General features: G+C 41.0%; 2 protein-coding genes across 2 annotated transcripts in view; one reads left to right on the top strand and one right to left on the bottom strand.

Moving 5' to 3' along the window:
• Nucleotides 1-22943, top strand: part of LOC134801485 (uncharacterized) — a 234132-nt gene that overhangs the window by 126583 nt on the left and 84606 nt on the right. The window lies entirely within an intron of this gene.
• The window catches only part of LOC134801513 (uncharacterized), a 49013-nt gene continuing 28177 nt past the window's right edge, over nt 2108-22943 (bottom strand). The window contains exons 8-24 of the mRNA XM_063774124.1: nt 20836-20943; nt 19397-19542; nt 18421-18524; nt 17514-17679; nt 16190-16299; nt 14787-14994; nt 12709-12875; nt 11400-11563; nt 10409-10552; nt 9326-9495; nt 8634-9224; nt 8010-8121; nt 7452-7584; nt 6497-6657; nt 5131-6020; nt 4180-4404; nt 2108-2671 (exon numbers count right to left, since the gene is read on the bottom strand). Coding sequence (XP_063630194.1) covers nt 4185-4404; nt 5131-6020; nt 6497-6657; nt 7452-7584; nt 8010-8121; nt 8634-9224; nt 9326-9495; nt 10409-10552; nt 11400-11563; nt 12709-12875; nt 14787-14994; nt 16190-16299; nt 17514-17679; nt 18421-18524; nt 19397-19542; nt 20836-20943 — 3594 coding nt within the window. The 3' untranslated portion in view covers nt 2108-2671; nt 4180-4184. The remainder of the gene's footprint in view (nt 2672-4179; nt 4405-5130; nt 6021-6496; nt 6658-7451; nt 7585-8009; nt 8122-8633; nt 9225-9325; nt 9496-10408; nt 10553-11399; nt 11564-12708; nt 12876-14786; nt 14995-16189; nt 16300-17513; nt 17680-18420; nt 18525-19396; nt 19543-20835; nt 20944-22943) is intronic.

A 22943-nucleotide genomic window follows, 5' to 3' on the forward strand; every position in this document is an offset into this window, starting at 1 on the left:
TCGAACATGGAGTAAAATTACCGGATGCGTGGCAGCGGGGGTAGCGCGACTATGCTCAGTCTGGAGGATGTTTTGTCTGTGCCCACACCCGACAATACGGTCACGGTTCATATCCCGGTCGATATAAATCTAGTGAAACTGTTATAATTATATATAAGTTTGTGTGACAATATGTAACCTAAATTATTAAATTACTGTTCAATAGCGGTTTGTAACCAAATGAGCGTTTCTAGAGCGTCGTAATCGCATAATTATAATTACTCGATATGCTAAGCTAACCTTTGGCGCTCTCCGGGAACCTGTGAGCATATATTGTTACCCTAGTTCACAATTTTACTGACTACGGCCAAAATTTTATTGCAATTAGTACCATACTGCACTGACATAAAGTCTTTATTACAACCAAATTTTCTGCGTATAGTGTGAACTAGGGTATCGATATGTATATTGTGCGTTATTCTGTTTTTCGTCGGTTTTGAGGAGTCAATTAGATAAAATAAATGTAAGTAGAGAAACTCATCGAGTTTAGTAACTTGTTACGCGATGTAACTTGTTACGCGATGTAACTTGTTACGCGATGTAACTTGTTACGCGATGTAACTTGTTACGCGATGTAACTTGTTACGCGATGTAACTTGTTACGCGATGTAACTTGTTACGCGATGTAACTTGTTACGCGATGTAACTTGTTACGCGATGTAACTTGAAGTAAAATTGCAATCTCGTATAAAACAAAGTAGAGAGAGTTTAAGTTATAAAAATACTGAATTTGAAACCTTACAAAACATCATTTATAACAACTGGATAACTTCCAAAAGAGTCGTAAGTTTGAGCTTATTTTTGTATACTCAGCAAAACCTAATAGCTTAGCACCCTGCGTAGACTTTTAACCCTTTTCCAGGTCGCACCAATCTACAAGGTTTTCCCGAAAAATCCAAATATATTCCAGCTTTGATGTATTTGATGCATTTGAAACAAGTCAAATTTCCAGAAAGTGCAATCTAATTTGAATCTTAAATCGTAATGCTAAAGTTGAAATTCTAGTGGCGCGTATGTGGTCGTTAAATCGTACTATGTCTGGAAAAGGGTTAAGAGGCCCACAGATTACCAGTTCGCCGGACGATATCGGCCAGTCAGTTAATCGCAAAAGGTGACAGTTCAGAACAACTGATATACTTATATGCAGGGGTGCTAATGCTAAGCTAATAGTTTTATTGAATGTACATACAAATTCAAATATAGAATATATACTTGGTCAAGCAAATCTTGTCAGTAGTAAAAGCCGGCAAATTCGAAAAATCGCGGGTAAGCAACACTGTTTTCGAATAATTCAAAAATCGCGTGTCATCTGTGTTTTATCTGTGGAATGTGGATCGTGAATGACAGCCGTCTTGTTTGTTTACATACTAAATCGTTGCTATTTCAAGAGAAAATTCTGTTGTCACCAATAAATACTAATATTAAAGAAGATGCACGAACTTAAGCAAAGTCAAGGTGCCTACAATGTACAATCATGCTCGTTGATCGTAAATATTTGTAAAATTTGAGGTTATGATAATTATATGTTTTGGTTCGATGTACATTGCTGCTTTTCTTAGCGCAATACTGCAATTTGAGTGTTGCCCTACTTCACTTTGCTACTGACATACTGTGCTTGACAGACTATATTAACATTGTTGTTGTTGCTTTAAATAGCTAGAATTATTAGGATGTCTTGAATATTTTATAAAAAGGTATATAAAGATAATATCCCCGGGAGAGCGACCAAAGTTACCTACGCATCAGAAACTATTCAGAAAAAATTGCTAGAAAAATTATTTATCCCTTATAACGCACACAACCACATCTTATTTCATAAGAGACAAGCCTTACAGCGATTTTACTAAATTATTGTATAATACGCTTGAGCCTTCTATGATTTTATATTAGGGTCTTAAAACTGGAAATTCTGTAGAACGAATATAAGGTGTTTTTTCATTAACATGTTTCTCTTGAAACATTCTAATTCGAACCGTATTTCTTTTGAAATAGGTGCGCTTTTGCTTCACTGCCGGCAAATATGTTGCCGCTGCTAAAGGAATACTTAGTCCTACTCTTCGTTTTTTTTTATCAGTTACGAAATATAGTCTATTTTCATACGAAAACAGTAGGTGGGTTACGTATACAATGAGTAGCTTTCGTAAAAATACATCTAATCTTAAAAATAAACTATTTTACTAACCCATCTGCCTTCTACAATTATTAATAAAATTTTGATATTTATGAACTACAGGAATCCAGTCTTAAAACACTAACATACATACATCCATACTCTATGTAGGGGCCTAATAGTGTAGAACAGAAAACCGGTTTTAAACTAATTGGTCAGTATTGCCAACTTAGCTGCCTATAAGAATACTATTAAAACATCGATTCTATAGAGTCAACAAAAAACCATTTAATTTCAAACTCTGTTGCGTAACTTGTTTTAAATTGAGTTTTGTTCTCAACGCGACAGAGTTCAGAATTGAATGTCTCGTCAAATCGACTCGGAAGGTACATATACCATTTATACATTCCTTTAAGATATACAATACACGGTACTATACATAATGTAATGCTATGTACGTACGGGCGCGACGCACTGAGTATTCACTTGCTAATGTCCGATGCTGAGTTTTCACTGGACAACCTGTGAAAAAAATAGTATTTAGAAAGAAGACTCAAAGTATAAAAATATGTTTATACAAATAAAAGTTTAGTGGCACAATTGGTACTCAATATTACTAATGTTTATGAATGACTTATAAAGTTATACATTTTACCCTTCGTCACAATTTTTTTCTAATGTTTAAACGACAGTGAGAACTTACGAAACCGTCACCTTGAATGTATGAGTCAGAAACTACCAAATATTAAGTCGAAGTAGTGATCCAAAAGACTCGAGCCCTGTTAGCTCTTTTTTTTAGGGCTCGCCTCAATTACTGCCTTTATTATTTCACTAATGAAATAAAAAAGGCTTTTAGCCTTTTAGGCGTTAAGAAATGAGGCGAGCCCTAAAAAAAGGCTCACAGGGCTCGAGTCTTTTGGATCACTAAGTCGAAGTGTATAGTCGTTCGATTTGTAGCTGGCCCCGAACGGCTAATCCTTTGTTTATTATTAAGTAAAACCGCAACGTGCTACTTTACCTGCATAAAAAATGGTTCAGGCACTTTAACCGGTTATTGAATTACAACTCCAAATTGCAATAAGATTAAAAAATGAACAAATAGAAAAAAAATGGAGGCTGTGTGTGGTACTTACTCTACGGTTACTGAGTGCCGGCAAGTCGAACGTTATAGAACCAGTCTAAAATTTGTCATTGAGATGCGTAACATAGGCGCGTTATCGGAGGGCGCACTTACATTCGGTTATAACCGAATATTTTGACAAAATTTCATAACCGAATATTGGAAACTCGAATAACCGGTTACGGTTATTTTCGGTTATTTATTTATGACTTAAATTGTATGTTTTTATCATGTAATGACTACAAAATCCTGCTTTTTTGGCTGTGACGCCTGTGACTATAATTCATTCGTGGACTTTAATAACTAAAATATACCAAATTTACTACCCTTATTTATGAAATATTTTTATCGAATATTGTATCACGTCCAAGGCCATATTTTACTTTTACTGTATTTGGTGTGTTTTATTAAAAAACTAAGACTTTTACTCACATTCCTTAATACTGTACGTACTAAAGTAAAGATTTAATTATTTCATTGTAAATTTAAAATTTTTCGTAGAGAATAACCGTAACCGATTATAACCGATATTCGGTTACTTTTCGGGCATAACCGTAACCGAAACCGGTTATGAAATTTGGCCGGTTATTGCATTCCCTAGTGCTCAGGTGCCAATTAGACTTATACGACTCTTTTTTTTCAGGTAGTATCACGCGCGGTTTAACAATAAACAAAGGATTAGCCGGTCGAGGCCAGTTACAAATCGAACAACTATAAGCTTCCTAGAAGTATCAGAATCGATCTAGCGGGCAAATGGAATGACAGATTATACTAAACAGTAACGTCAAATTGTCAAAATCGACCACATGGTCATTAGAATGTTTACAGCTATGCCAAATCGGCAGAAATTGAAATGAAGAATCAGTCAGTGTCTATTTAAAAGCTAATAGAAGTAGAAGAAAATATATACCTGGCTCAGCTCTTCGCTACATCGTAAGCGGCCAACGCGCAGTACTGCTTGAGCAGCGCTTGCAGGTCGTGCGGCGGCGGGCCGCCGGGCTGTGCGCAGCGCGCATGCGCGGCGAGCGCGGCGCAGCAGTACACGTCGGCGCAGGCGGCGGCCGGCGGCCCGGCGCGCGCGCCGCCGCACGCCGCGCTCAGCGTGCAGAACGACATCGCCTTCCACGAACCGAATCTGGAGAACGGTGGAGGTTTAAAACACCGAACTCTAAGGCCCCGGAACGCACGCTCGGAGCGGTCGTTTCGTGGCAGAGGCGTTAGACTCTTAACTGAAACTATTCAGCCAGTGAAAACAATGTCATGGTTTGGCTGATAAAAGTGACGATATCGAAGGAACATGTCGCGAAGCAAATAAGCATGCAGTTTCATAACTTTTATAAATGGTAAAGTTTCATATAGAAATCTAAACACAGACATACCAAATATTGTACAACGGATAAAAGTTTTTCAGAATAAAACAGCACATTGCCGGTAATCGATAGTATTTGTAGTTAAATCTTTACGGCAGTATGGCCTTAGGGGCTGTCCATAAATTACGTCATCGATTTTTGACGATTTTTGACCCCCCCCCCCCCCCCCTATAAACATCCAAAAGTCATGCTTCAAAAGCCCCCATTTCCTCCTACTTCATGCTACCGTCATCCGATGTCCAGACCCCCCCCCCCCCTAATTTGAAATGACGTAATTTATGAATAGCCCCTTATTGGACTTAATGTGCTATTTTATTTTGAAAACTTAAGTGGCTACCGAATTTACACTAACCGTTTCATTCAGCAAAAATGTGCTATTTTACAAAAATTGAAATCATTTTTTTTCTCTAGTTTATCACCGTGTAACTAATTTCGTAAATGCTGTAAAGCAAGTCAATATACCAAAACTCAAGCAATTTGGCTATACTTACTTATCAACCACAACCACCGGCCCGTTCTTATACTCCATCTGGCACCCCGCAACAAACTCGATCAGCGCGAACGAGTCCCTATACGGCGCTATAAGCCTATCCACAGCCTCCTCCCTCTCGCTCTCACTGACAGCGTCCCTCACTGCTCTGACAAACTCATTCTCCTCCGGTTTGCCTTGCGTATACTCTGTGGTGTCACCATCTAGCCAGCCAGAGCATTGTATAAACTTAACACTTAATTGGTAATCGTCTTGTAATGAATGTACGCTGACGTTTGTTACTTCTATTATCCGATCCGAAGGCGTGTTCTCTGGCACGCTTTCGACCTTTTCAAACCTATAGCACGGCCGTCTTAGTTCCGCCTCTTCTTCGACAGTGAGAGAGGGCGCTACAGGGGGTGGGGGCGGGGCTACATCGGGAGGGGAACCCGCAGTTCTCGACCCCCAATCAGGGAACTTAAACTTCGTAGGGGAGCTTAACTTGAAGTTTTTGAGCGACATTTTCGAAGGGCTTCTGGGTGATTTTGGGCCGGATTTCTTTTCCGAAAACGAGGAGAATAGGTCGCCGTTCGCTATGGATTTCCGGGCGGATAAGTCTCTGTTTCCAGTACTGAGACGCTCGAGTCTGAGTTCCGTTCTGTCGAAGCGGTAGGCGGGTTCTACGTCGGATACTGGGGAGCTATTTTCTGGTATTAGTCTTTCGTCGTCAGCACAGTCTGACTCCTGCCGTCGGTAGCCATTGGTTTCCGGTTCGACGGGGGTTTCCGTAGGGGTCGGTTTCCGGCTGGTCTTCCGATGGGCCACGTAGGTGTCCTTGGAAACGAAGCTCGCTCTGAAGTTGGCGACGAACAGTTCCTTTTCGTCTTCGGTGGGCCAGAACGTTTCGCATTCCTGCAATGAAGAAAACTTTTATAAAATTGCTTATTTGATGATATCGGCATATAAGGCTTTGACGAGTGTCATTAAATGCTTGTTAAATCTAATAGCAGCAAAAGCATCGTATACATGTATATTCTTATTACTAAACTATAACAAGAGATATGAGTTAAGAAAAGCCGACTTGAATTGACATGGGGGTCATTTTTGAGGTTTTCAGGGATGCAGTACGCACGGAAGTACATACCGTGTGAAATTTTTCTGGAGTTTCTTCAATTCACTCAATTAGTAATCGCTAAAAAAACATTTCGCATTAATCTTTTTCACACTATACTAGACAAAAAGAGACAGTTACCGGGTCGGACGGCGAGTGCAGCAGTAGAACCAGCTGGGCCGTATGGTCCCATAGTAACCGCCACAGTTCGGGCGCGGCGTCGGGGGGAGGGTGTTGCGTCACTCTCACACTACACTAGACAGAAGGAGACAGTTACCGGGTCGGACGGCGAGTGCAGCAGTAGAACCAGCTGGGCCGTATGGTCCCATAGTAACCGCCATAGTTCGGGCGCGGCGTCGGGGGGAGGGTGTTGTGTGACGGCGAACTCGCGCAACCGCCGCCGGCCGCACACCCATGACGCGTTCACGTATTCGCTTCCTGTGGAAAAGTGGAAATATATACTTTGATTTAAAAATAAGTTTGTAATTAAACATTACTCTTAGGGCCAGCTGCACCATCCACACTTGACGGGCTGATCATTGTCACACAGCAGTGAAGTATGCAAATATTTAGCGAACGTTTTAACGGTGACAGACAGTTTGATGCAACTGAACCTTAGTATGGTAAGGTGCCGGGAAACGGTTGATTAAGTTAATCTTTGAAGTTATCAATCCATCAACTCAAAAATGACGTGTACCACCTGCAGAGTTATACATAGGGTGGGAATTAAATGAAGAACAAACGTGTTATGTGTTCTGTCTGAGGCTGAGGCCGATAGCCATTAAATCTCATGAAAGTAGCCACAGAAGATTTCAAGTCACCTTGAAGAGAGAGTGATTCAAGGCCATAGTTCCGCTCTTCTAGTATTTTTTGCGCGCGAATTCCAAGTGATTATATACTCTGTCAAGCAATTTCCGTCAGTAGAAAAGAGCGGTAAATTTAAAAAATGTAGGCGCGAACAGTTATCCCTCCATAGAAAACTTGAATTTCGCGTCTTTTTCTACTGACAGACTTGTTTGACCGGCTATGTATTTCTTGAGGCACTATATGCACGAGGTCATGCGCTTGGCGGGGAACAGAACCCTATGGAGGAACCTGATCTTCAACAGAAGGATATGATGTCACGATCCTCGTATTGAGGGACTGACTGAAGAACGAATTGAGGGTACTGATTCCAACGTATTGAGTGACTGATTGAAGAAGAAGCAGATGTTTGTTGAATGGTTGGTCACCTTCGACGCCGGGTTTGGGCACTAGCATGACGCGCGCCGTGTCGGAGGGCAGCGCGGCGCCGGGCCGGTTCTTGTCCAGGTTGTGCGGCGCGCGCGCAGACACGGACGCGTCCACGCACGACCGCGTTATTAGCTGGAAACAAACAATAGTATTCGCACGATCTTATTAAATCTATTCTCTTAACAATCAACGCTATTAAATGTTCCTGTATGCCCTTTGCTGAGGAGGCCGGAGAGTTGGCTATTATCGAGTCGATTGACTAATCACAGCATGGAAGACGAAAATGTAGCGGTTTGAAAAAAATCTAAACGCAGTTTTCAAGCCTTCATTTCGACTACCGATTGCAACATTTCCGAACAGTAGCGTGAGAAAACATTGTTTGAAAATTTTAACAAAGTTTCATAATCATAATCATCATAATTTCACCCTTTGAACGCCACACATATCGTGCGCGCCGTCATCGTGAACCTTGACGGAATGCTAGAACTTGACTGTAGCCACGCGCATCAGTTAACGACTTCGGCGTTCAAAAGGCGTTCACAACAAATATGACTTACCAAGAACTGTTTCTCGAGTAGATTGACTGGCGGCGGGCCCTGATAAGTTTGATTCCGGTTCGCCAGAGACCGCATGCGCTCTAGCAATGCGTAGTTTTCCACTCGGTTCGCCCTGTTAGTGAGGTAAAACATATTACATGACAAAATATAATTAATTTATAAAAGAATAGTCATACAATTGTGCACTTAATTCCAGTGAAACTAAGGATGAAAATATAAAATAAATAAATATTGGACAATCTTACATAAATCGACCTACTGCCATAGTAAGCTCAATAAGGCTTGTGTTGTGAATACTAGACGACGATATATCGTATAGCCCAGAATGTTCAACCCAGAAACAAATATTCGTGATAAACACACAAATTAATGACCTTATCGGGATTCGAAGCCGGGACCTCCAGCTTCGTAGGCAAGGTCACTACCGACTAGCCAGGCGTCATTAAATGGCGGACAGCGGTCCATATCCGGACCGCTGAATTATTTTGTGCTGTACTTTACTTTTGCTTAATTTAATAAACTCAAGTAGAAACGGACCGCGACGGCCATTTTATTTTAAAAACCGGACCCCTGAAGAAACTAATCGGCTATTGAGGCAGTTATAGAAATAAAACAACATCTCACCTCCTCATCTCCTCTTTCTCCTGATCAGTCATATTATTATACGCCTGCATCTTCTTACTGTACGTGTCCGTCGACCTCGGTGCCAAATCATACACCCCCTCGCTCTCATCCCCATTAACCATCACCTCTTTACTCTCATCATCCTCTTTAACACTCTTGCTTTGCTCACTGTTTAAATCTTCAGTCTTTATAGAGAGTTGACTGCCGTTTTCCGCATTGTTTTCGCTTACTTCTTTACTCGATTTCAAGCTGGCTGTCTCGCCGTTTTCTATTCCATTTGTCAAGTCATTAACGCTCTTTTGCTTGGTAGGTTTAAGGTCTAAAACGGCGAGCTCGTCTTCGGGGATAGGTTGGAGTAGTTTGACTAGATATTCCCTCGCTTTGGCGAACTCGACTTCTGTGTTTCCTGAGCGGACGTGCTCGAGTAACGCGTCGTGGACGAAAACGTACTGTTCTTCGGTTTGGACGAGGTGGTTCCGTTGGGTGCGCGCGCGACAGAGGAACCCTAGAGGGCTTAGGGTGCCGGTGAGCTTGAGCTGGTTGAGTTGCGCGTCGAGGACTATGTACGTGCCTGTCCGTCCGACGCCCGCACTGTTAATAAGAGAAAAAGGTTATAAAAATATCGATCTATGAGCAAACTTCGACATTTTTATTTCTAGTTTTGAAAGATTTAAGATGCACCCTATTAGTACCTGCAATGCACTAGCACGGTGCCGGGGTCGGCGGCGGCGGCCTTCACGAAGGGTAATACCGCAAGCGGATGCCTTGGTGTGCCGTGGTCGGGCCATACTGTGTAATGGTATTGGACTATAATGCGACCGGCCGCTTCGGCTTCGTTCACTGGACTTGCGGGCTCGCTATCCTGTAGACACGAAAATAAAATTTAACATATTTACCGTTAAGCTACGCTAGAACGCTAGGATGTAACCTGTGGCATAGGTTTCCAGGCACGTAGCGAAATACTTCGTTCAGGCGTAACGGCAATATATCGTGATAAGCGGGAATTCGAATGACGGTTTCATATAAATGTTAAAATGTTAAGATAAGATAAGTTATAAATGTTAAGATAAGTTAAGAAGTAAATATAAATGAAATCTAAGTGTAAGCATGTAAGGTTTATCTGTTAATGCTAATACTACATTATAAAATAAAAAAAAATATACGTCTTGCAAGTTGCGAATATAAGGGCCGAAAATCTTCCTAAACGTTAATGGTGTTATCATCCACGAAAGAATAAATGCATTCGATAAAAAGGACGTGCACGTGAAGTTTGTTGACGTCAGTTTTTCCAACGGCTTGCTTGTTTCCAGGCGCTAAAAACACTAATGAACAGGGTCGATTCTTCAGTTTTTAGTCAATAGGGAGTATTACTGCAAATACTGCAATGTTCTGCCGCCAGAGTGCAGCACTAATTTGTTTAGTAAACCATAGAGTAACTTATACATACTAGGCCTTACACAGTTTTTTGACAAGTTTTCACTATGACATTGATGCATCAAGGCGGTTTGTTTACAGGTGGCCTACCGCGAAACGCGAAAATCGAAATTTCTTTATCTGCCTCTCTATCGATCTAATAAGCAAGAGTGATAGAGAGACAGAAACCGAACTTTCGATTATCGTGTTTCACGGTAGGCCATGTGATTGACCTAGTGACGCATGATGTGTCATTGATGATGTCAATGAGGTTTGTTTACTGTATGTGCTAGTGGTGCCGCCTACGCAGAGCTTTGCCTAATATTGCCTATTGTACTTATACGTCTGTCAGAAATGTTTACCGATTTAGGGTTGTTGTTCTTCGCCCGCAGATGGCGCACGGTGTAGGCGGCGCGAACATCTTCGTGTAGTAATGTGACGTGCACGCCACCGAACTCCGCGGAGCTGCCCCGACCACCACCCGGCCAGTACATGTCGCATTTACGCTGGAAAATAATAACCAATTATAACAGACCAACAGCCGTATTCGAACAATGAGATACGTCAAATACTAGATATTGAAACGATATGGATTGGATATGTCAGTGTCAAACGAGTGTCAAAATACACGTTTCTTCAAACAAAAACGTCACTTTTGACACTTGTTTGACACTGACATATCCAATCCTATGGATTACGTATAGATACGTCAAATACTAGATATTGAAACGATATGTCGTTTCAATATCTAGTATTTGACGTATCTCATTGTTCGAATACGGCTGCTACTAATTATCTTTAACAAAAAAGAAACGGCCTCATTACGCAGTTTGAAGTCGGAAATTCTAATTTAATTTTTCAAATCGGGACTGTTCGAAGATAGTAAGAAATTGTCAACCTCATCATTCGATGTTATAATTGTTGTAATCAAGTTATTTAGATCAGTCCAACTTTATGATCATGACTTAACATTATCAACGTGAATGTAGTAAAAAACCGGACAAGTTCGTGTCGGACTCGCCCACCGAGGGTTCCGTACTTTTTAGTATGTGTTGTTATAGAGGCAGCAGAAATACATCATCTGTGAAAATTTCAACTGTCTGTCTATCACGGTTCATGAGATATAGCCTGGTGACAGACAGACGGACAGTGGAGTCTTAGTAATAGGGTCCCGTTTTTACCCTTTGAGTACGGAACTCTAAAATACTTGAATTTGCGAAATTGCCAGATCATGCGCCAGAACGCGTCGAGCGTGTGCGGGGTGGGGCCTTGAGTCGCTATGTAGCGCCGCTTCCATACCAGCCATTCTAACTTCAATCTTATGTCAGTGTCATATAGACTATAATTACTCACCCGTCCCCGTTCAACTAGGTTGGTAATCATGACTACAGTGTGAACTTTGTGTTGCCAGATCATGCGCCAGAACGCGTCGAGCGTGTGCGGGGTGGGGCCTTGAGTCGCTATGTAGCGCCGTTTCCATACTAGCCACTCTAGCTTCACTCTGGTTGGGACGCCATCTGTAGAAAATATCAAGTATTTTATTGGTAAAGCGATTTAGACTAGCATACAAATTTTCATTACATTGCGGTATCTGATCAAACTTTTGAATGCACTACCTTAGTAGTCGGCAATGTAACGTAAATTGCATGCAAATTCTTGCTAGTCTACGCCTCGCTTAAGAAACTGAAGTAAAGCTTCTTGCAAGTCGACTACAGGATAACCCCCAAATGCTTAATATTTCTGAACAGAATTAATCACTATTTTAACTAAGGGTGGGTGTCCAATTTCTTGGTCCAATGTGTAGAGAGAGTGCGAGAGCGAGACGCAATGCACATTGGACCAAGATATTGGACAGATGGAATACCACCCTAAGGAAATAATGTGCAATTGTGTAAATGTTATTGCCGATTTAGTTTTTATTTAAGGCCAAATTGTCAAAACGAGGTTCGTGCCGATTGCTACGAGCTAAGTATGAGATTAATTACTTTTTTTAAAGCTTGAATAAACTACAAAATTCCAGTGAGTCTCGATGCCCTCTCGTTATTTGCGTTACTCTAAGCCTTGACATGGATTTACCGACTTACCAACATCGACGTAAACAACGTCAAGGTCGCTATCGCTCTGCACGCTCTCCACGATTCCGGAGAATTTTATTTTAAGCCGCGTCTTTGCTAACATTTTATATTGCGTAGTCTGTAATCGTCTAGTGAATAGCGTGTAGTAGTCCAGCTAGTAGGAAGTGTATAACTTACCAACGTCGACATTAACATCGTCGGGATCTGGATCGCTATCGCTTCGCTCGCTGTCGCTATCGCTCTGCTCGCTCTCCACGATTCCGGAGAATTCTATGTTAAGCCGTGTATGTCTTTGCTAACGTTTTATACTGCGTAGTCTTGTGGGTAGTCTGTAATCGTCTAGTGAGTACCGTGTAGTAGTCTAGCTAGTAGGAAGTGTATAACTTACCAACGTCGACATAAACATCGTCGAGATCTGGATCGCTATCGCTTCGCTCGCTGTCGCTATCGCTCTGCTCGCTCTCCACGATTCCGGGGAATTCTATGTTAAGCCGTGTATGTCATTGCTAACATTTTATATTGCGTGGTCTGTGGTCGTCTAGTGAATAGCGTATAGTAGTCCAGCTAATAGGAAGTGTATAACTTACCAACGTCGACATAAACATCGTCGAGATCTGGATCGCTGTCGCTTCGCTCGCTATCGCTATCGCTCTGCTCGCTCTCCACGATACCGGAGAATTCGATGTTGAGGAACGCGCTCTCGATACCTTCCGCGACTATGGGCGGCGGCTTCGCGGGTTTTACTGATGGTTGCCTATGGATGAAATTAAAATAAATGTTAATACTGTAAAATAATGATAAAATGATGAAAAATAAAATAAAATAAAAAATACATTTCAGCCCGGTACGGATGCAAACACATCTGAACTCTAATACTAAATTCTAATTTGACAAAACAATTAATTCACCATAGGGAGTGCAATCTTGCAGCATAATCATCAATCTCGGTATTTGCAAGATTTAAGAGGTCCAATCTCGCAAGATCTCGGTATTTTGCGAGATCTCGCAAATCTACGAATCATTTTTAGTATTCAATTGAAACTGAGTATAGGTACTATTCTAGGGACGAAAATATGAAATAAAATACATATAAGGTTTACGGATTCATTTATTTGAAAAGAAAATTACGGGTTATTTTGAAAGTATGTAGCTTATTAAGATCCGCGCGCGAATTCAAGTCGCTCAAGTTCAACTAGAAAGTCGTGGAGTAACTGACTGAAAATAAGTCTCGGTGCGATAGCTCGCACTCCGTGGTCCATAACGGTCAAGCAGATGGCATCGCATTCTCACGCCGATAAGGACCCGACAAAATATATTAGACAAAAAAAAACCTAAGGTAGGTTAGTAATAAACACAAAAAAAAATTGTGTTAACGGTGTATTGCATAATAATACGACGGTTAGGTCAAAAACACAAACGTGCAGATGGTGCGTAACAGTAAAATTTAAGAAAACATCTAGATTTGGGCGAGTGTAGCTAATGGAATGCATAGATACGCAATCTTGCAAATCTTGCGAGATCGCGCACGATTTAGCGTGCAAGATTAATCGTGCAAAAAATGGACGAGATCTCGGTATTTCGAGATCTCGGAATACCGAGATTGCACTCCCTAATTCACCAGTCATTTAGAGCTCGTCTACGCTAAGACTGCATCAATTTGGCTTTAATGCTTGGTAATATTCCACGCCATACTTAACAGGAAAAGAACCGACTTAATTTAGACAGCCTACAGAGACTGTAGTGGTTAAAAGACTTGAAAGGTCTGCTACTTTATGATCTATATCCTCCTCCTCCTCGAGTCGTATTCCTCATAGCTGAGGGTCGTGACCTCTCTAAATTACTTTTCGAACGATTGCTTTCCACGTGTTTCGGTCTTCGGCAGTGTGAATGGCCTCGTGAACTTTCTTGCCGGAGTTGCCACTGATATGATCAGTCCATTGCATAGGATTTCTTCCTCTTCGATATCCCTCTTTTTTTCTTGTCACCAGCATTTTCTCCAGTGTCGTGTTTTCTGGTTATGTGACCGAAGAAGTTAAAGATTCTGCGTAGACAGATCGTCGATAGTCTCAGGGTGATTCCCGTAACTTTTGTATATGATCTATATATAAAACTTGAAGATACACGCTTATAAGCTAGTGCTGCCCTCTAGTTCTTGGACGTTGCTTAAGCGTTGTTGGGTTAACCAAATTTGACATTAACATTTCGCGCGAATAAATGGAAGCCCGATGATGATGATGATGACCTATAGTTGTCAACCTTTTGAAACCAGACGGCGAAGGAATATGCCGGGCCCCGGACGACAGGCGATCGTTATTATATAAGCAAAATTGAACTTTACGGAGTCCCGCGTAAGTCCCTATTGTATTGGCGAAGCTGACGGCTGGAGCCGTCGTTGGCGTCCGTGGCACAGAATAAATAGTACTAGGTACAGAAGATTCACTCTCTAACAAAACGCGTCTGTTACGATCGGGACAGATATGGCCGCTAGGCGGCGACAGCGCCACGCACGGCTTATGGCTAGCCACCAAAATTGGTGTGGAACGGATGTTTTTGTAGCTGCCTGTTGCAAAGCGACAAAATCGCGGAGCGAGCCACGCCTGTCCGGGGCGAGACTTTCCAAAGACGGCCATAGCCGTCTGGGGCCGTCAAAAGGTTAATAGTATACCTGCGTATCTTGCGCTCGATCTTCCGCCGGGTGTCGGTGTCGAGCTCGCCGCGGATGCCGTCGATGAAGTTGGCGTTGACGTAGCCGCACGGCGCGCCCGCCGCCGCCGCCGCCGCGCCCCCGCCCGCGCCCCCGCCCGCGCCCCCGCCCGCGCAGCCCGCCGCGCCGCAGCGCGCGCCCGCCGACACGCACACCCGCGAGTGGTCATCTGGCCATAAATTATGCATATTGTAAGGGCTCATTTAGACGATACGAGAACTCGCGTGCGAATTTCATTACGTTGCGGGCTATGATCGGTCGGTTGAATTGGACGTAACCGTCGGTCCGCGATGTAACTAAAATCGCATGCGAGTTCGCGCGCCGTCTAAATCGGCCCTAACGACAGATCCATCATTCATCAGAAAAATGTCTCCCGCTGAACAAAAATTGAGAATCTCCAAAACATTCCCTCGTATCCTACAGATGTAAGCGCATAATTATTTTCCATCACATTTTCACGGAAACGTACGAACGTGTCTTGCTATTTCAGTCAGTCTCGGTACAAAAAGTACTGTTGTTGAATAAAGTAGCATGACAAATACGAACGTTTCCGAGAAAATACGATGGAAAAGAATTATGCACTACATCTGTACCGATGCCCCAAGTTGCATGACCCGGAAGACGCAACGAGCGAAGCCTGCATAGAGAGAGGCAGACCGACGATCTAGCAAGAACAGATCACTTAAACTAAAGGTCCTGGAACTCCCCTGATCTTTATCGGGGCTATGGAAAAATAGTACATTATTGTCGAGGCTCGGAAGTAGCTACTTGCAGGCTGAGGATTCGTTTTAAACGGACGACCTTGGGAGTCCGTTTAATTGAATCCGAAGCCAGCAAGTAGCCTTCCAGCCGAGTCATATATAGTGCTTTTCTCAAAAATGGTGCAAGAAATATAAATATCATAGAAATATTTTACAAAAGCAACGTTCTTACGTATATGTTTTCACAGAAAAAAGTAGAAACAATTGAAAAAATTAGCTATGCCGCCTTTTTATTTTTTTAATAAAAAAATAGAAGTGTATTTTTCTGCCGAAAATACGCCAACCTATTTGAGACAGCTAAATAGTCGCGGTACTAATCATCTGTTTGGCTGTTTAATAGGCCTGTGCCTTCATTTGATATGGCCATTTTAACTTTTAAAAAGTTTGGAACTCGACAAATAATGGAATTTGTATGCAACATTGCAGTCCCAAAATCGAGACTGCAATGTTTTTAACTTTTTAATTTTTGACTGACCATAAACTACGCGCTTCGCGACCTACTTTTTAAACGGCAAAGTCGACTTTGCCGTCCATTTTTGAGAAAATATAATTATAGAATACTTGGAGAGAAAATCAATAATAGTCGACATTTCTATAACTTACATGCAGTGATGTTCAAGTAACGGTTCTTGAGCCGGTTCTCAGGCCGATGGCTGTAGTGGCTCGTGTGACCGAGCGCGGCAGACTTCGCAACCACTATCTCGTACTCTTTGCTGTTAACAAACAAATTAATTAATCATTGCTTTTTCTATTTCACGATAGGGTAAGGACTGTATAGAGGGTAATGAATGAATGAATGAATGAATGAATATACTTTATTTCAGACCAGGTCCATATAAAATTAAAATTAAAATAAATAAAATTAAAATTAAAATCAAAATTAAAATTAAAATTAATATTAAAATTAAATTAAATTATAACATTACATTACATTAATACATTACATGTGTTAGTAACAGTGTGAAATCATTAAATTAATGTTCCTACAACTAAGGTTAGTATATATACAGGACATCACAGACTTTCTACATACAGTATATTGGCTTGCCTGTCAGTACATGTATCATATTACAATGGTTTATATACTGACAGTCAAACCTTGACGCAAATGCCCTCAGGATAATGTTAGAGCTGTCCCGCACCCTACGCGACAGGGATGTGCACCGCTTCCGCATATTATGTGCACCGCTTCCGCGTAATGTATTTCAGAAATTTATATAAATACGGGCATTTAGCGAGCCTGCAATAAATTATATACGTGCATTATCAGCACTATCACATGACGTATCGTACAGTCAACTAAAAAAAATATGGGTGTAGATAACTTACTCAAAAATATGTCCCATAGTTCTTAATTCACTGACAAGAGTTATGGGACATATTTTTGTAATGATTTGTACACCCATATTTTTACAGTTGACTGTACTACGAGTTCGGGTACCGCTCTTGTTCCGCTCCTACATTTGCTTTGCAAGCGATTCGAATAATGCACCAGCGATTTGATCTCTACAGGGCTAAAAAAGAACTTCCCTACCCTCCCCTAGAAAATAGACCAGCCAAAATGTATGAAACAGCCAAATTTTTTTTCGCGATTTCGGGGTTGGTCCCATAGTAAGAGTTGCTCAGTATAATCCCAAAACCTCCCTGGCAACGGAAATGAACTTATTTTTTTAGTTACCGTATATATCTGGGCGGAATTTAGGGATAATATTTAATACATTTAACACTGGATTATGCAATGTCGTGCTGGCTAATCCTGAGTCAGAGCAAGCAAAATTACTGTATAAGACTTATAAATTGTGTATTAACTAAGTATAATAATAATTATCTTATACCTAATGCTACTGTATTTTCGCGAACGTATGGAGCGCCATAATCGCTCAGCGACTAAGCTCCTAAAATTATCAATTAAAAAAAAATTTAATACCTGAATCCAATATCTCCATCAGCATGTAGCGAAGCGACATGCTTCGGGAAGTCTCTAGCGCACACTACGGGATGCTGCGCGCCGCCGATGCGGGGCGGTTTGGCTGAACTCTCCGGCCCCGCCGGTGTGGGGGAACCCGCTGGCCGTAGTGGCGAACAGTTTACCACTGTAATAAATCATAGTGAAAGTTGAATAATTGACTACTATTTGGAACTGTTTCATTAATTTACCGATAGCGTTATAGAGTCCTCAGCTCGGCCGAATTTCACCTTTCCACATACAAACGGTGTTTCGTTCACATTTTAACTACGAGTTGGATTGTAATGAAACTTTGCACATACAACGACATGAGGTATATCTAGTTTTGTAATTAGTTGTTATATCTCCAGTTTATAAAACAAACGAAATAGAGCAAAAACAAGTTTTGTATGAAAAACTTAAATTTGCTGTATTTTTTTAACTATAGGTTACAGAACTAGATATACCTTATCATATTGTAAGTACAAAGTTTCAGAGCAATCTAGCAAGTCATTTTAAAATGAAGACGTGACTACGTTTGTATGGAGAACCGAGCTAGCTTGCTGGGAACTTTTAAAATCGTTTAGTCGTCCATCTCGCTGTACGGCGCTATTTGTGGTCAAAATGAGATGAGTTTTTGGTAAAACTTATTAGGTAAACCAAGGCGGAAATCCGCTCCTGTAGCGTAGAACTAGCAGCAATTATAGATAGAGTTAGACCAAGAAAAGTCTGCAGCGATTTTGATAGCCCACGCAGTGCAAGTGTTATTTACACGTCATAATTTCATAGAAGTTTAACGTTTAAAATGACACTTGCACTGCGTGGGCTATCAAAATGGCTGCAGACTTTTCTTGGTCTAACTCTAGGAATAATCAGACTGGCAACTTACCAGGTTTCTTGTATGAGTTCAACGGCGCCCTGGCGGCTCTTTCGCCTCCTTCCTCTAGGTAGTTGTAGGCAGCGCTGATGCACTTGCTTAGACGGGATCTGCACCTGTTCAGAAAAATAATCATTTGTGAAACGTACAAAAAAACCTTACGCAAAAAACGGCAAAAAAAATCACGTTTGTTGTATGGGAGCCCCACTTAAATATTTTATTCTGTTTTTAGTATTTGTGGTTATAGCGGTAACAGAAATACATCATCTGTGAAAATTTCAACTGCCTAATTAATAGCTGCTAACTAATAGGGAGCGGTGGTGGCCGAGTGGATATGACGTCCGACTTTCAATCCGGAGGTCGCGGGTTCAAATCCTGGCTCGTACCAATGAGTTTTTCGGAACTTATGTACGAAATATCATTTGATGTTTACCACTAGCTTTTCGGTGAAGGAAAACATCGTGAGGAAACCTGCATACATCTGCGAAGAAATTCAAAGGTGTATGTGAAGTCCCCAATCCGCATTGGGCTAGCGTGGGGACTATAGCCCAAGCCCTCTCGCGCATGAGAGGAGGCCTGTGCCCAGCAGTGGGACGTATATAGGCTGAAATGATGATGATGATGATGATGAATTAATAGCTATCACGGTTCATGAGATACAGCCTGGTGACAGACAGACGGACAAACGGACTGCGGAGACTTAGTAATAGGGTCCCGTTTTTACCCTTGGGTACGGAACCCAAAAACGCGGTGTAAGCGACGACGTAAGTCTTTAAAGTGAGAGAGACAGTCGGGTTCTTGGCGCTGAATGTGTTAAAATGACCATGATTAGGTGGCATAAAGCATGTCCACTACGAAGCCCTGATATGTGCTCGTCTGCTCGGTTGACTCCTATATCATAAAAAAAAAAAAAAAAAAAAAAAAAAAAAAAAAAAAAAAAAAAAATGACAAGGTAACATTTTGACTTCGTCACACGCTAGTTACTTGCCTCCAGTATAGTAGGGCGGCGCCGACGCAGGCGAGCAGGGCGATGGCGCCGGCGCCGAGTATGGCGGCGTTCATAGTAGATTGCTCTATTTGGTCGCTCGGCGCTCGCGCCTCGGGGTGCACTTGGCACCACTCGGGGGAAACCTCCTGTAAAATACGACATTATAGATCAAATTAAATAAAAAAACCGGACAAGTGCGAGTCGGACTCGCGCACGAGGGGTTCCGTACCACCTACGCAAAAAACTGTAAAAAAAATCACTTCACTTAAATATTTATTATATTTTGTTTTTAGTATTTGTCGTTATAGCGGCAACAGAAATACATCATCTGTGAATTTCAACTAGCTAGCTATCACGATTCATGAGATACATCTGGTGACACACAGACAGACGGACAGCGGAGTCTTAGTAATAGAGGGTCCCGTTTTTACCCTTTGGGTACGGAATCCTAAAAATGGTATAAACGGAAATACAGAATGTTATAATTATTAGTTAAGTTATGCAATAACTATTGCGGTAACCGAAGACAACATTATTATATTTAATTGCACAAACGGGTCTACCGCGATATAATTTCATTGTTTTCATTGTTTGCGGTAGACCCGTTTGTGCAATCAAATATGTGTACAAAACGCGAGAGTTTAAAGTGTTATGTGACAACATTATTAGTTAAGTTTTTTTTTTTTTTTTTTTTTATTGGAAAAAGGTAAACATTTGACCACAATCTCACCTGATGGTAAGTGCCGATGCAGTCTAGGATGGAACATGCTTACCTAAAAGATGTCTATTCACTCTCGATTTAAAGAGATCCAAGTTATAGTGGACTGGGAATAGATTTGCAGGAAGTGAATTCCACTCCTTAGCCGTTCGCATGATAAAGTTGTTTAGATTAAGGTGAAAATCGAGTAAATTCTCGAGCAAGTAAAGTGCTCCTGAGGATGCCGTATCAGCAGTGAGGGGGTTAAATTTATACCTTAACCATTGGGATGTTTCCTGTATTTAAAATAAATTATTTCACACCATGCACGAAATAAAGCAACAGAAAAATATTAGAAAAACCTTGACTGCAGTTATTTTCAGACACAATTTCTATTATTAAATCCGTAAGAACTATAAAGAGTAGGTAACTTGACCGTGACGTTATTGTTCTGTATTTCATAGAGATTCCATAGTTGCTAATCGTTTTGACACAAAAAGAAAGTGATTTGACTAAGGGTGGCATTCCACCTCTCCGTCCAATATCTTGTTCGAATGTCATTGCTTCTCACTCTCTCATTAAGCAAAATGTGAGACTAAATACACATTGGACAGGTGGAAAACCACCCTAAGCAGTAAACTACCCCATTTTCGACACAACGAAGGGTCGACAGTGTGATCATAAAACTTTAATTTGCCTCAGTTGTGGTAAAAAAAATGTTTAAATTTGTGCTGGCACTCACCTTAGGTTCGGATGTGGTTCCGTTGACTAGAAGCAAAGGGGTGGCCACGGACAGCGTGACGGCGTATATCTTAACTTCGTAGCGTGTCGCGTTCCACAGCTCAACCGACTGCAAAAAGAACCTCGTTATAGACAATACCAGTGGGGAGACACTCCTGACTTCGGGCAAACTCGGCACCGTTCGGCTCAGCATTGCTCCGAGCAATTACTAGGGTTGACACCACTTGACGTCCTATGCGTGCACGACCACAGATAAAAGATAATGACTTGAATTTTACAACCCTAAATAGTCGAAAGGGATAGTGCCGTACATTAGAAAGGGATAGCATGATTCGTCCCTGAATCGCTGTCAAATTTCGGTCTTGTAGGAATTGTCCTTTCTGTACGGTAGTACTATTATTTATTCTGTGACAGTGACAGTACACCAGAAAACCACCACCACCAGAAACGGTCGTTAAGGTTAGGTCACTTCGTGTCAACTTCTATTGTGCAATAAAGTTTAAATAAATAAAATAAATGATGAGATGACGGGCGACAGAGAGTTGTGGAAGAGAAAGACATACTGCGCCGACCCCAAGTGAATGGGACAAGGGCAAGAGAATGAGTCGCTTGAAAAACACATATACTACGGTACTGAATTGATTTTGTATAAAACCAGTACCGGGAACAAACCCTAAGGGAGTTATTCATAAACGCGTTACTGGCCTGAATTAGCTATGAATCGTTTGTCTTTATCTGTCATTTTGACTTATGTATTTGTAAGAAAGGGATAAAACACAATTTAACAAAATCAGGCCCGTAAAGTTTTATGAATAAGGCGGTTAATATTCACGGTATCGCTTTCAGTATGGATCAAACGGGCCAAAGATAGAAGATACTTAATTTTCGCTTTCACTGAACATACAATTTTTGACATACGATTTGACCCCAAATCTATAAGTATATTTAAAGGTCCTCTATTGGCTTTTATTTGTATTGTGAATCCCTATAAAAATGTCTAGTTATAAAAAGATTTTCACTCTAAAGAAAACATCTGTATCGTTAAATATACTCACGCGTACAGCATTTTCTGTACTTATTTTCACATAAATGAGCGTTTCTTTTATTTTTTGCCACTTTTGTGTTATTTCTGGTCAGGATCGCGAGCCCTTTTCCTTCCTTATCCTTATAGGAGAAAAAAAGTGTCCTAAAATTTCCATACATTTTTCAAATTTCCTTTTTGTTACCGTCATACAAAGTATATGGGGAAATGGTAACACAATAGGAAAAAAACTCTGGGACATTTTTTATCCCATTAGGATCGAAAGAACTCCTGATTCTGAGTATAAATAACACAAAAGTAGCAAAAAAGGTTACAATATATAATAAAAAAAACCGGGCAAGTGCGAGTCGGACTCGCGCACGAAGGGTTCCGTACCATAATGCAAAAAAAAAAACAAAAAAAAAAACGAAAAAAAATACAAAAAAAAAAACGGTCACCCATCCAAGTACTGACCACTCCCGACGTTGCTTAACTTTGGTCAAAAATCACGTTTGTTGTATGGGAGCCCCATTTAAATCTTTATTTTATTCTGTTTTTAGTATTTGTTGTTATAGCGGCAACAGAAATACATCATCTGTGAAAATTTCAACTGTCTAGCTATCACGGTTCGTGAGATACAGCCTGGTGACAGACGGACGGACGGACGGACGGACGGACGGACGGACGGACAGCGAAGTCTTAGTAATAGGGTCCCGTTTTACCCTTTGGGTACGGAACCCTAAAAAAAGCAAAAAATAAAAGAAACGCTCAAATAAGGTAATAAATTAACCATTAAGATTACATATTTACAATAGGGACTTTACCGTACCTCACTGTTTATTTACAACACTATTACTCTTCATGATATAATATTATTTCACAAAACACTATTTACCACAACGAAACTACATGTTCACGCACCAAAAATGTATTATTTATTTAAAATTTATCACATAAAATACAACAATGCACAAATGCCGGACTTAATGCCAAATGCATTCTAGAGTAACACTAACACGTAAAATTCAAAATTTAATTTGTTACTAAGACCTTCCGTGAATTACGAAAACATACACTGTTAAGATATA

Source organism: Cydia splendana, chromosome 22 (genome assembly GCF_910591565.1).
Source record: "Cydia splendana chromosome 22, ilCydSple1.2, whole genome shotgun sequence".
Lineage (NCBI taxonomy): Eukaryota > Metazoa > Arthropoda > Insecta > Lepidoptera > Tortricidae > Cydia > Cydia splendana.